The sequence below is a fragment of the Oryctolagus cuniculus genome, chromosome 1 (assembly GCF_964237555.1).
Source record: "Oryctolagus cuniculus chromosome 1, mOryCun1.1, whole genome shotgun sequence".
In the NCBI taxonomy this organism is placed as follows: domain Eukaryota; kingdom Metazoa; phylum Chordata; class Mammalia; order Lagomorpha; family Leporidae; genus Oryctolagus; species Oryctolagus cuniculus.
Window position 1 is genome coordinate 212,844,117 of NC_091432.1, and position 14,388 is coordinate 212,858,504.

The window sequence follows — 14,388 nt, forward strand, 5'->3', positions numbered from 1 at the left end:
CATTGTGGGCATTTGGGCAATGAACCAGTAGATAGGAGCTCTCTCTGCTTCTCAAATTAAAAAAAAAAAAATGTTGGTAAGCTTGGTAATGTATATGAGATACAAGCCTTCTGAAGCAAACACACTTGTGCTAGAAAATTACCCTCATCTATTTATTTATTCCACAAATGTTTGCTGAGTCCCTACTTTAGAGAAGTGTTGGCTACAGTGATGAGGAATAAGAAGCAGTCCCTGCACTAGGGAATTAGGAGGGAAGATGAGACAGTGGTTATAGTGACGTATGAGGAAGAGGCCCAGTGTGCTATGGGAACACTTATCAGTGACCTGAACTTACACAGTCCCAGGCGCTGGAGGATGCAATATTTAAGCTGTGACCTCAAAGATGAATAGGAGTTCATTCAGCACAGTAAGAAGAGAACTGTTCAAACACAGGGAACACAATGAGAGGGGAGAGGGAGCAGGTCTGAAGAAGCGAGGGCCCTTTAGCCTTGCTGGGACACAGCAGGTGAGGACAGGCAGTAAAAGATGGCACTGGAGACCATCAAAATGGTTTGCAGGGGCTGGGGTTTAGCTCAGTGGTTAAGATGCTGCTGGGCCACCTACATCCGACACTGGAGCACCTGTGTCTAAATCCCAGCTCTGCTCCCAATTCTGGCTTCCTGTTGATGCACGCTCTGGGAAGCAGCAGGTGATGGCTCAAGTAGTTAGGTCTCTACCACTCATGTGGGAGACCCAGATGGAATTCCCAGCTTCCCGCTTTAACCTGGCCCAGCTCCAGCCCTTGCAGGCATTTGGGAGTGAACTAGTGGATGGAAACTCTCTCTGTTTGTCTGTCTCTCTCTCTCAAACACATTTTAAAAATTGTTTAAATTGGGGCCAGCATTATGGCATAGTGTGTACTGCTGCCACCTACGATGCCAGCATCCCAGTTCATGTCCTGGCTGCTCTACTTCTGATCCAGTTCCCTTCTAATGGCCTGGGGAAAACATGGAAGAGGGTAAAAGTGTCTGGGTACCTGCCATCCACGTGGCAGACCCAGATGGAGTTTCTAGCTCCTGGCTTCGGCTTGGCTCACCCCAGGCCATTGCAGCCATCTGGGAGCAAACCAGAGAGATAGAAGAGTTCTCTCTCTCTCTCCGTCACTCCCTCTGTCTCTGTAACTCTGACTTTCAAATAAATAAATGTTTAAAAAAAAAAACCTGTTTAAATGGTTTACATTTCACCTTAATAGAATTAAGAAGTCAACAAAAGTTCTAAGCATGCAAAGCTGGTAATCAAATTAGAAACAACTATATGAAAATAATAAGCTTGATTTGAAATACAAGCAGAAGGAAACTCCATTCATATATTGCTTCCCCTGCCTGCTACTAGCTGAAGTCGCTCTTTTAACCTATTTATAGCATATATTATACACATAAAAGAGTAAAATACAAAAATATCTGCTTTCTTATTTACAATGCGGGTGGCTGCATACCACATATCTTCACTCTAAACAGCCAGGATAGGTGAGAAGGCGATACACAGGTCATACTCAGTCATACCCAGGGCGCCTAGTGGAGAGGCAATGGGAGTCAGGTGGAACCACAGACTTGAACATGACGACATGAGTCCCATCACTCACCGATGTTACTGAATCTCACCATCTGCAATGAGGAGTATTTCTACCACCCTCAGAAGCACTTGGCAACTGTGCAATGTCACAAAGCAGTGTTGGTTTTCTTATTTTGGGTCAGGTCCAGAAAAATTTGAAAGCTCTCCCCACAGGAGAACACTCACTTCTGACATGATTCTCAAGCATGGCATTAGAAGTCAGTCTCCATGGGGCAGGCTCGTGGCGCAGTGAGTTAAATCTCAGCCTGGGACACCCACATCCCACACTGGAGTGCCTGGTTCAAGTCCAGACTCCTCTGGGTTTCTGCTCCAGCTTCCTGCTAATGCATTTGGGAGGCAGTGGGTGATGGCCAAGGTACTTGGGTCCCTGCTGTCCACATGGGAGACCCAGAAAGGGTCCCTGGCTCCTGGCTTTGGCCTGGTCCAGCCCCATCTGTTGTTGGCATTTGGAGAATGAACCAGTGGGTGGAAAATCTCTCTCTGTCTCTCTCTCTCCCTCTCTCACTCTGCCTTTCAAATAAATAATAGATCTTTTAAAAAAATTAAAAAAGAAATCAATTATGTTCTTAGAATTATATCTACAAATCACATCGAAGCTGTTAAAAACTAATTAAAAATTAAAATTAAAAACATTTTTTAAACAGAATTAAAGATTTCCAGAAAATGGAAAAAAAATCCCAGTCCTCACTATTCTTTCATCACAAAAATCATGGAGTTGAATCCAGCTTGAAAGCAATGGGGCAAGCCAGAGAATTATAGAAGCCACAATGGCAGTGCCTCGGCCATGTGACTATACTCATGGGTACCTCTCCTCAGGGGCTGTTAGCACAGACATCTGGAACAACAGAGTATTTGGGCTCCTTTGGAAAAAGCAAATGCATTATATCAAAGCACTGGTATGAATTGTGCTGACTGCTAGTCCACTTTACAAGTCTGAACACTGTGAATGGACACTCTAGGTAAATTCATTTCAAGGTCATATCCCCTTTTTGTAATTAAAAAAAATAGTCTTAATAAAATTTCTACTCCAAATCTCTATAGTCTCAAAAAATGCTGATTTATTTTTAAAACGAATTACTTTTATGAAGATGATTTATCATATTCAATCATATTTAACATTATGCTGACTCTGAAAACAGAATTTGGTGTAGGGACTGGACTGTGGCATAGTGGGTAAAGCTACCACTTGCACTGCTGTCATCCCATATGGGTGCCAGTTTGCATCCTGGCTGCTCCACTTCTGATCCAGCTCCCTGCTAATGTGCCTGGAAAAGCAGAGGAAGGTGGTCCAAGTGCTTGGGCCCCTGCCACCCACATGGAAGACCTGGAAGAGATTCCTGGCTCCTGGCTTCAGCTTGTGCTGCCCTGACAATTGCAGCCATTTGGGGAGTGAACCAACAGATGGAAGATCTCTCTCTCCCTTTCTCTTTCCCCGCCTCCATACCTGTAACTCTAACTTTCAAATAAATAAATCTTTAAAAAAAAAAAAGAATTGGATGTAACCACAAATGCAAACTATAGTTTATAAAATACAGTGGTTGGGGCTGGAGTTGTAGTGCAGTGGGCTAATCCGCCACCTTCCATGTCAGAACCCCATACTGCTGCACTTCCAATCCAGATCCCTGTTAGTGACCTGGGAAAAGCAATGAAAGATGGCCCAAGTGCTTAGGCCCCCACTACTTATGTGGGAGACCTGCAAGGAGCTCCTGGCTCCTGGTTTCAGCCTTGCCCAGCCCTGGTCATTGTGGCCATTTGGGGAGTGAACAGCAGATGGAAGATCTCTGTCTCTCCTTCTCTCTGTAATTCTGCCTTTCAAATAAATAATCTTTAAAAAAAAAAAAGTATACAGTGGTAGAAGAGTCCAAATCCAAACAGTTAAAAGTCCCAACTTTTTAAAAATTATTAACATAATTTCACATCTTCGGGAACATATGTAGTTCTGTTTCTGACCTTTCTGAACAGCAATAAAAGTGCTACTCACTATTAGAGAAGGAATTTCAAATAAATAGGAATCATTTTAATATCACTATAATCTTCCTCTTTCCCCACCCCCATCAACTGTGTATATAGACAAAAGCACTTATGCTTTATGGAAATCTGAAATTGCTGCCCAAAAGGCTGACTGTGAACTTGTGACACCCAGTGGAATTTCCCCTAGCAACACTCCAAGTACCTCTCTCACACTGTAGTACTCAGTCAAGACTGGACACGAGATTCCTGAGTCCAGCTCTTTCTCGACCTTGCTGTGTGTTAGGTGACCAAGAAGCCGTGTGAACAAGCAGCCTTTCTGGGTCTCACATTCCATTGAGTAAGATGGCAAAAGTAATTTTCATCAAGCGGTGAAACTCACTTAAGAAAACGTTAGCTGAAAGTGCTTGGAAAAGTTGTAAGTACTTTCAAAAGCATGGGGTCACTGTGAAACAATCCTCTTTAACTGGAAAAGAAGCTTATCCCTTCTTCCAAAAAGCTGCAGTCATTCAAGGTGTTGGCCAAATAACAGAAGCTGAGATTATATTGGATATTCTTTAAAAATACTTTTCTACCAAAGACGTTCCAATCCATTTACTCTGTTGGCCTTGCAGCTGTGGTTAAGGGGTTCCCATCAGTAAGTAGAAGGTCAGGGCGACAATGAGAAGCAAACAGAATGGAGATGAGAAGGTCTGATAGGCAGCTGATGGCATGAAAATGTCTTCATATTTGTAAATACTGACAACACGCTCTGAAGCTGGAGGTGAGTCTATATCGTGTCGTGTGATAGAGCCTGTAAGAAAGAAATAGAAGCGAAGGAAGCAATAAAAAAAGTACAGATTTAAGGTGGCATAGGCAAATAACAGAAAAACCACAGAAAAGTCGTAAGTACTGAACACATAGCAGTGATCAGGTGATAGAGGCAGTGACTACAAATACATGGAATCAGGTATTAGATAACGTTACTATCAGAATTCCCTGTAATTGCACAGATAAAGAAGAACACAAAAATTAGTTAAATTTACCGCAGAAGACTAGTTCCCATTCATCTATACACTCTGTCATAATAATCTATTGGTCTCCCCATGGCACCCCAGTTTTAAAACTGCTATTCAGCTAATATTGTATGAATGCTTACTCTTAATGTCAAAAATAGACTTCAAACAGCAAAAGCCACTAATCTTTTCCTTCAAATCTACCTTTTTAAAATATTTATTATTTTATTTATTTGAAAGACAGAGTTACAGAGAGTGTTAGAGACAGAAAGAGAGATCCTCCATCGATGGTTCACTCCTTAATTGGCCACAATGGCCCGAGCTGTGCCAATCCGAAGCCAGGAGCCAGGAGCTTCTTCCTGGTCTCCCACACAGGTGCAGGGGCCCAAGGACTTGGGTCATCTTGTACTGCTTTTCCAGGCCATAGCAGAGAGCTGGATCAGAAGAGGAGCAGCCAGGACTAGAACCAGCGCCCATATGGGATGCTGGCGCTTCAGGCCAGGTCATCAACCTGCTGCCCCACAGCACCGGCCCCAACCTTTTACAAATGGCAAAACAACAACTCTTGCCAATGTGTGCCTTACAAACGGAAGCCCTCTGTCATTGCTTGTGGGACATGACACGTCCACGGCTCAGGCCAGGTCTGGGCAGGGGTGGGGGAGTGGCACAGGCTGGGCATGTGTCTGTGTCTGCATCTGTCTGGCAGAGTAGGGTAGAACAGCAGGGAAAGTAGGATGATTAAGACAGCAAGCAAGTCTCTGGATGGGAAACTGACCTGGTTACCAGCACAAAGGGGAAAGCTGTATATAAAGGAAGCTTACAAGGCTGATGTCCTGAACAGTCCACCTGAAACGTGAACTAGGGAGGCTTAGGTATATGAATTCAGTGCAAAGCTCTCTTTAGGACCAGGGTACAGAGTAAGGCTGTGTAAGGGACTATCTGCTAGGGAAGCAAGTCAAGTCCCTCCTGTTAACTAACATAAACCTAAACCCTCAAGCTGGTGCAGAGATTCTGTGTCAGCAGGTCCCACCAACACTCCCACCTAATCTCATCTCATTGGTCACCTCTATGAACTCCTAGATGTAACCAGGTACCTACAGAAGACTCCTGCCTTGGAAGAAATGGAGTCCCATGCTTCCATTTAAGTTTTAGCCCAAAGTTTATCCCCATTTAAAAGAATGAAGTGAGTATAGATGGACATTCCAGAGACAAGAAAGGCACAAGCCTGTAAGTGGGGTAGGAACATGCTTGTTTTGCTTGAAGAGAGTGGAAAGAATAATAGGTGTCAGCCGGCGCCATGGCTCAATAGGCTAATCCTCCGCCTTGCGGTGCCGGCACACCGGGTTCTAGTCCCTACCGGGGCGCCGGATTCTGTCCCAGTTGCCCCTCTTCCAGGCCAGCTCTCTGCTGTGGCCAGGGAGTGCAGTGGAGGATGGCCCAAGTGCTTGGGCCCTGCACCCCATGGGAGACCAGGAGAAACACCTGGCTCCTGCCTTCAGATCAGCGTGGTGTGCCGGCCGTGCCGGCCATTGGAGGGTGAACTAATGGCAAAGGAAGACCTTTCTCTCTGTCTCTCTCTCTCACTGTCCACTCTGCCTGTCAAAAAAAAAAAAAAAAAAAAAAAAAAAGAAGAAGAAGAAGAAGAAGAATAGGTGTCAAGAGAGCTTATCAGGTGAAACCAGATCAGAGTTGGAGAGCATTTTGAACGTCAGGCCAGGATGCCATATATGTACACAAGATGACCTTCTGGGGCCGGCACTGTGGCCTAGTGGGTTAAGCCACCACCTGCAGCGCTGGCATCCCATATGGGCGCCAGTTCAAGTCCTGGCTGCTCCACTTCTGATCCAGCTCTCTTCTATACTGGGAAAGCAGTGGAAGATGGCCCAAGTGCTTGGGCCCCTGCACTCGCATGGAAACCCAGAAGAAGCTCCTGGCTCCTGGCTACAGATCGGCGCAGTTCTGGCCATTGCAGCCAACTGGGGAATGAACCAATGGATGGAAGACCTCTCTCTCTCTCTCTGTCTCTCCTTCTCTCTTTGTAAATTTGACTTTCAAAGAAAATAAATAAATCTTTAAAAAAATATATGATCTTCTGAAAATACAGTGGTCTTCTGGTATCTGTGGTTATGCTTCATATGGTTTCTATCTCCCACAGTCAACCACAGTCCAAAAATACAGGACAGTAAGATATTTTGAGGAGAGAGAGAGAGAGAGAGAGAGAGAGAGAGAGAAAAGAAGAAGAAGAAGAAGAAGAAGAAGAAGAAGAAGAAGAAGAAGAAGAGTTTGCAAGCTCTTTCACATAACTTTTCTTGCAGTATATAGTTATACTAGTTCTGTTTTATTATTAGGCATTATTCTTCATCTCTTTCCATGCCTAATTATAATTAAATGTTATTATAGGAAAAATTATAGAATATATAGGGCTTCAGGCATCCACTGGGGGGGTCTTAGAACCATATCTTCTTCTGAGAAGGGAGGACTACTTTAATGTACTTTCTAATTTGTAAAGCAATTTCACATCCTCATTTTCATTTTATTTGTACAATAATCCTATGAAGTAGGTATTATTCCAATTTTAGATACAAGGAAATGGAGTTTAGAATTTAGATAGCAGCCTAAATATTATACGGCTACCAAGGGGCAGAACCAAAACCCAAGCTCAAAATGCTAATCTCCAAATGCCATCATTTTAAATGAGTTCACTTCTCCAGGGTGAGATACAATTTAAAGACTTATCCAAAGCCAGGAGCCAGGAGCTTCCTGCAGGTCTCCCACGTGGGTGCAGGGGCCCAAGGACTTGGGCCATCTTCTACTGCTTTCCCAGGCCACAGCAGAGAGCTGGATCAGAAGTGGAGCTGGATCAGAAGAGGGTTCAAGTACTTGGACCCCTGCACCATATGAGAGGGCAGGAAGAGGCTCCTGGCTTCAGATCAGCCCAGCTCTGGCAGTTGCAGCCATTTGGGCAGTGATCCAGAGGATGGAAGATATCTCTCTCCCTCCCTCTCTCTTTCTCTCGCTAACTCTGCCTTGCAAATAATAATACATAAATAAATCTTTAAAAATATATCATAGCAGATCTATGGTCAGCAATCTGGGAAAATCAGTCAATGGAAAAGGTATTCCAAATCTGGATTCATCCAAGTGTTTTCCCAGCTGGCATCAGGCCAAAAGGGTAGATCATTGAGCTCCAGACGGATAAATGGAAACAAATGGAAAGGCAAAGCTCCAGATCAAATGAGGCAGTAAACAGTGGCTGAGTCCTCAGTAAAGAAAGATGCAACTGCCAGGAGGCAGAAAGAGTTCTCGGAACCAGGACTACAAATCAAACGCACTTCCATTCTTGCTCAGGCAGCAGGCTCATCAACCAGGAAGAACACTCAAAACACAGCAGAACTGGATTTTAGCATCTCGCAGGGATCTCAAGATACCCTGGGGTCTTTGTTGGGGACCAGCATCACCAGGGAGCCTGCTAGAAATGCAGAAGCTCAGGTCCCACCCTACACCTGCAGAAAACTACATTTCAACAGGATAGCCAGTTTAATTCCTCTGCAAATCGGAATCTGAGGAGAAATGGGCTGAATTACAGGGTAATTTGCTAGAAAGTCCTAAGTGGGGAGCTCATGCAAAGCTTGTGTCAATCTCCAGAGAAGCCTCCAGAAGCCCTTTCTTGCTCAGTGCTTTTCTCTTTAGAGGAGACCAGTGAAGAGTAGTCACTGCCTTCGAGTCAGACACACCCAGGATTGCGTCTCAGCTCTTCCCTTAATTAGTTGTGCAGCTTTGAGCAAGTTTCTTACTTTTTCTAGAATGAGGATAATAATATCCGTACCTCTCAAGGATGTGGTAAGAATGAGAGCTCAGACCTCACACGTCACACACGCCCGGTCTATTTCATTGAGCATATAACTCACCATCCACGGTCTCATACTGCTCTAGCTTTCTGTCTAACTCATCGGCTTGTTTTTCACGTGCCTAAGTCCACTACAACCTGCTGAAAATAGGAATCACATCTCCTTTTCCCTTTATATTACCTGGAGTGCTTACTGCTCTCTGGCTCACTCACTGCGACCTCGAGTAATAATGAATGCAAGCACGGTGGTAACTTGTGTTTAATCTAATGCTAACATCTCAGCTTACCCTGAATGGCTGGACCCCAGGCAAACAGGTAATACCAGCTCAAGTGCAGATCCACGATTGTCTCGTCTCTGGGAACATTCACAGGGCGTTTAAACCTGCAGGTAACACGATTGTTCTCAAAGACGCCCTCTTCATCTCGGGCCGGATTCCTCTGGATCTCCTTGGCCCACTGGCCTACATTGTAGAAGTGCTGGATGCGGACCCTACCATTGTCGTCGTGGACACAGGCCATGACATCATCACCACCCTGACGTGAGAGACGGTTTAGAAGAAAGAAAAAGGTTTGTCTTTGGTAAATTTTCACTCAGAAATACACACGTTATCACCTCTGTAAGTTGAAATCTCATCAAAAAATATTTTAAATGCCATCTACAAGTCTTAACCAAGAGATTATATAAGACCACAGTAGCTGATCTCAAAAAGCTTTGTGATGTAATATGGGAAGAACACATCACCACCTATGTAGTATTCCTGCCAAAAACACATAAACCATCCTAATCATGCAAAATCAATCAAACAAACTCAAATCAAAGGTCCTTCTACTAAAAAACATAAACAACAACAAAACTGGTTTGTAATCTTCAAACAGGTCAACATCATGGAAGAACCTCAAAATAAGTTCACTAATTAATTATTTTAAAAGGTTAAGAAACTGTTTCTCAAAAAGTCGACAAAAGAAACATGACAACCAAATTCCTGGACAAATCCTGGGCATAAAATTAAAAGTTCTCTGGAGAACAGTATTGGAACAGCTGGTAGCATCTGAAGATAATACATTCGACAATACTATCAAGCCAACGTTGAGCTTCCTGAATTTAATTGTAGACTTTAATGAGAAAGGGTCTTTAATGTTAGGAGATGCCCACTGAAATTTTTAGGGTTAAAATTCATGATCTCAGGGCTGGTGCTGTGGCGTAGTAGGTAAAGCTGCTGCCTGCGGTGTCCGCATCCCATATAGGCACCGGTTTGAGTCCCAGCAGCTCTACTTCTGATCCAGCTCTCTGCTATGGCCTGGGAAAGCAGTAGAAGATGGGCCAAGTCCTTGGGCCCCTGCACCCACGTGGGAGACCTGGAGGAGACTCCTGGCTCCTGGCTTCAGATTGGTGCACCTCCAACTGGGGCCAATTGAAGAGTGAACCAGCAAATGGAAGATTCTCTCTCTCTCTCTCTCTCTCTCTTTCTCTCTCTCTCTCTGCCTCTCCTTCTCTGTGTAACTCTGACTTTCAAATAAATAAATAAATAAATCTTTTTTAAAAAGTCACAATCTCTGCAATTTAAATGCTGAAGTTTCCAGGAAACTATAAGAATAGTAATAGTGGTGGCAGTAGAAACGGATTAATCTAGGTGTGACAAAATGCGATTAATTTGGAGTGGTGATGGCTGTACAACATGGAATGTAATCATATCACTGAATTGTGTACTTTAAAATGGGTAAAATGATAAACTGTAGCTGATGTGCATTTTACCACAATAAAAAAGTTATCATTTGGTGAATCTAAGTGAAGCATATATACACATATGTACTCATACACATGCTTTTCTTTAAAAAAAAAAAAGATTTATTTATTTATTTGAAAGCCAGAGGTGACAGAGAGAGAGAGAGGGCTCTTCCATTTGCTGGTTCATTCCCCAAATGGAAAGAATGGCCAGGCTGAAAACAGGAGCCAGGAATTCCATCCCTGTCTCCCATGTGGGTGGCAGCGATCCAAGTACCTGGGCTATCCCCTGTTGCGTCCCAGGCACGTCAGCATGGAGGGGGATAGGAAGTGAAGCAGCCAGGACTCCCAATGGTGCTCACAGGAGATGCTGGGATCACAGGCAGCAGCTGCACTGGCTGCATCACAAGGCTGGCCCCTATGCTCGTCCTTGTACATAAAATGATATACTCACATATATGAGTTTCTTAAACTACCCTTACAGATATGTAGGTTTTAATTGTTTTCACTAATGTGCAGATTTAATTTTTTTTTCAAAGCAACAAGTTATAGGGGCTGGGGTTGTGGTGTGGCAGATAAAGCCACTGTCTGAGACACTGGCATGCCATATGGGCACATCTTTGGGTCCCAGCTGCTCCACTTCCAATCCACCTGGGAAAAGCAGTAGAGTACTAGTACTTGGGCCCCTGCTACCAGATGAAGCTCCTGGTTCCTGGCTTTGGTCTGGCCCAGTACTGGCTATTATGGACATCTGGGGAGTGAACCAGCGGATGGAAAGTTGATCTCTCTCTCTCTCTCTCTCTCTCTCTCTCTCTCAAAATAAATAAATCTGGAAAACAAAACATGTTACAAGACATAAAGGTATTCATCAAATGGAACAGATGTACCATTCTGTGGGGGTGGGTTGATAATGAGAGGGGTACTCAGGGGTACATGGGAAATCTGTGTACCTTCTCCATTTTTCTGTAAACCTAAAACCACTCTAAAACATAAAAAAATCTAATGTTTATTTAAAAAGAAATCCACTCTGCCTTTCCTGTGTATCTTTTTTTTTTTTTAATGCAAACTGTGTTTTTTCTAGGAATGACAGAAGAGACCTCTGCTTTCACAGAGCACATCACAGGGGACGTGTTGAAGGCTTTTAGACAGTAGACGATGCAACACAGAACACCACGCTCCTCACTCATCTCACTCCTCCGAGCCCCACAGGGGTGCAAATGCACTACTGCAGGTCAGGCCACACTCACTTTCGCTGGGAGCTGGCTTCCTTTCATCCCACCTGCTGTCTTTCCTAGTGACGCCACAGTAGGAGATGCACCGTGCAGATGCATAGCCAGCACTCCTCCCAGTTGTTCCTGCAGCTCCCTGCCTGGACTGGGAATTGGTGGTGGCTCATTCTCCTGGTGACTGTCCAAGAACAAAGTCGCCAGAATGGCTGGCTGCCTGGGCGGCTCCCTCATTCTCCTCCCATCACCCACCTATAGCCTGTATCTAATCTCTTAGCAAATTCTGTCAGTTTTAGTTTCAAAACACACCCTGAATCTGAACCCTGCTGACTGTCACCACCCAGCGGTCCATGCGGTCTGAGCTGTCCTTCTCTTACTTGAACCACAGCACAGGCCTCAAAGAAGCCTAGGCAGAGGGAAGGGGAAGGGCCCTCTGGACAGCAGCAGCAGCATGTGCAAAGGCACAGGGGCCTAAGAAAGTCTGGCCATTTGGGAAGAAGCCTGGTGCAATGAGTGAAGTAGCAGATGACAGGGCCCTGGCAGAGAGGGGGAAGAATGCCAAGAAAAGCAGCATTCAGAGAGGCACGGCAGCCTGTTCCTGGCCACGTCCTTCCTGAGAGCCAGATGTTCCCTTACCCCCGGGTATCATGGCAAACTGATTTGCTGGACCTCATTCTTTGCTTCCCTGTGGTATTATATGCCCCACCTCAGCAGGGCCTCTTGGTGGGGGGAATATACTTCCCAGCCTTTTTACCCTGGGCTTGGCTGTGCGACTTGGTCCACACAATGGAATGTCATCAGATATGACATGAGTAGAGGCTCCAAACATGCTTCTGTGGCTGTGAGACTGTCATATGATAAGAAATACATATTTAGCCTCTGCCCCTGGTACCTGGCACATAAGCTCCTATTACCCTTGCAATCTCTGGCACAGCAGGAATATCTTCTGCATGCTAATGAGATGACTGGTGGCTGGAGTCCCCCAGACAGCTTCACCATAGGGTCTGGTCACCAGAAGAACCAAGGTATAATTAGAAGGTCAGGACTTTCATATCCACTGCCCAATTTCCAAGAGGGTGGAAGTGCTGAAGGCAGAATTGATCACCAATGGCCAATGATCTAATCAATCACACTGGCATCATGAAGACTCCATAAACACTCAGAAGGACAGGGTTCAGTTGAGCTTCAGCATGGCTTCAGTCCCTGGAGGGTGGTGTACCCCAGAGATGGCTGGCAGCTCTGGGCCTCTGCCCTCACACCTCCTTAGGCATCTCTTCCATCTAGCTGTTCATCAGTATTCTTTACAATATCTTCATAATAAACGGGTTAGTGTAAGTAAAGTGTTTCCATGGGTTTGCTGAGCTACTCTAGAGAGTTAACTGCAACCAAAGAGGGATCAAGGGGACCCTCTATGCACAGCCAGTCGGGCAGAAGCACAGGTGAAAACCACCTGGGTCTTGCCGTTGGCACCTGAAGTGGGACTGAGCCATCAACCTGGGAGATCTGACGCTATTTCCAGGTAAGACGCATCAGAAGGAATTGAACAGGGCGGCACTCAGCGGGCGTCTGCTGGGGAATTCCCTGCTGCGTTGGGCAACTCCCCCAAATCTGGTCAGAGAAGCATTCTGTGCTGAGTGTCTGAGTAGAGAGGAAACAGGAAACACAGTTTGTGTTTTCCTCTTATAGCAGCTCCTCACTTCTGCCTCTGCCAGGAAAAGAACATGTCTTGGGTAGCTGCTCGTTCCAGACTCTGAAGAAAACCTGAATCCAACCTATGGACTGGCGCCAAGCCCAGCTGAGCCCCACTTAAAGTGAGCTGAACCCCAGCCAATGCACACACACGGGCGCCAGAAACAAATCCCTATACAGAGTCGTGGGGGCTCTTCTTGCCGCATTACTGTGGAAGTAGCTGCTGAACCTGGGTGCCACAAGACCCCTTGTCTTCTGAAAATCAACCCTGGGGCTGGTGCTGTGGCATAGCGGGTGGGGCCACCACCTGCAGTGCCAGCATCCCATATGGCGACAGTTTGAGTCCTGGCTGCTCCTCTTCCCATCCAGCTCTCTGCTATGGCCTGGGAAAGCAGTGTGTGTAGGGGGGTGGCCCAAGTCCTTGGGCCCCTGCACTCATGTGGGAGACCTGGAAGAAGCTCCTGGCTCCTGGCTTCGGATGGGCCTAGCTCCCGCAGTTGCTGCCATTTGGGGAGTAGACCAACGGATGGAAGACCTCTCCCTCTCTCTGCCTCTGCCTCTGTAATTCTGCCTTTCAAATAAATAAATGACTCTTACATAAAAGAAAAAGAAAAGAAAATCAACCCTTCCCTTCCAGCTAGCTTGAATTTGTTTCAACTTGTTATCAGAGAGCCATAATACAAACATTATTCTGCTTGCAGCGATTTCTTTGCCTAATGCAGCCCAGCAAACTAAAGAGAAAAATTGGTTCCCATCACGATTTGTTTGCCTCTTACCATTTTCTTGTCTGAAGAGAATCCCACGGCTACCCAGCCATCTGTGTCTGCACTCAGCTCGAATTCCACGTCAGCCCCTATCATGCGGTAGCTGAGGAAGTAGTCACAGGTCTCTGCATTACAGCCTGGTTTGCCATATCTAGAGGACACAGCAGGGAAGACACGGCTCATTCCAAATACATAGGCAGGGTGCAACACCGTTAACTAAGTGACACAATACATAAACTAGATCTTTGCTACTGGGACCTCAAAACTCCAGTTCCACTCAGTTGGGAGGGGCCTTGGAGATGAGCCCCTCCACACTATATACATAGAAATTTGAGATTCTCAAAGGGGAAGGGGCTTGGATTTTAAAAGTGGTGGCTGCAGCAGAACTTGAACCTGGGTCTCTCTGCTCCCAGCCAGTGTTCCCTGCATTATACTAATTTCTTAAATGTTAGTTATTACTGAATTATTTCTTAATCTCTTTTAGGAAGAGAAAAAGATTCTCTGGGTTAATAGTATAAATTGTTTTTGTTGATTAAATGTGTATCAACCCTTTTTGCTGACAAAT

At 45.2% G+C, this 14,388-nt stretch overlaps 1 protein-coding gene across 1 annotated transcript in view; it reads right to left on the bottom strand.

Moving 5' to 3' along the window:
- Positions 1-588: 588 nt before the first annotated feature.
- Positions 589-14,388, bottom strand: part of FRRS1L (ferric chelate reductase 1 like) — a 32,885-nt gene continuing 19,085 nt past the window's right edge. Inside the window, exons 3-5 of the mRNA XM_051843417.2 lie at positions 13,836-13,974; positions 8,709-8,955; positions 589-4,372 (exon numbers count right to left, since the gene is read on the bottom strand). Coding sequence (XP_051699377.2) covers positions 4,200-4,372; positions 8,709-8,955; positions 13,836-13,974 — 559 coding nt within the window. The 3' untranslated portion in view covers positions 589-4,199. The remainder of the gene's footprint in view (positions 4,373-8,708; positions 8,956-13,835; positions 13,975-14,388) is intronic.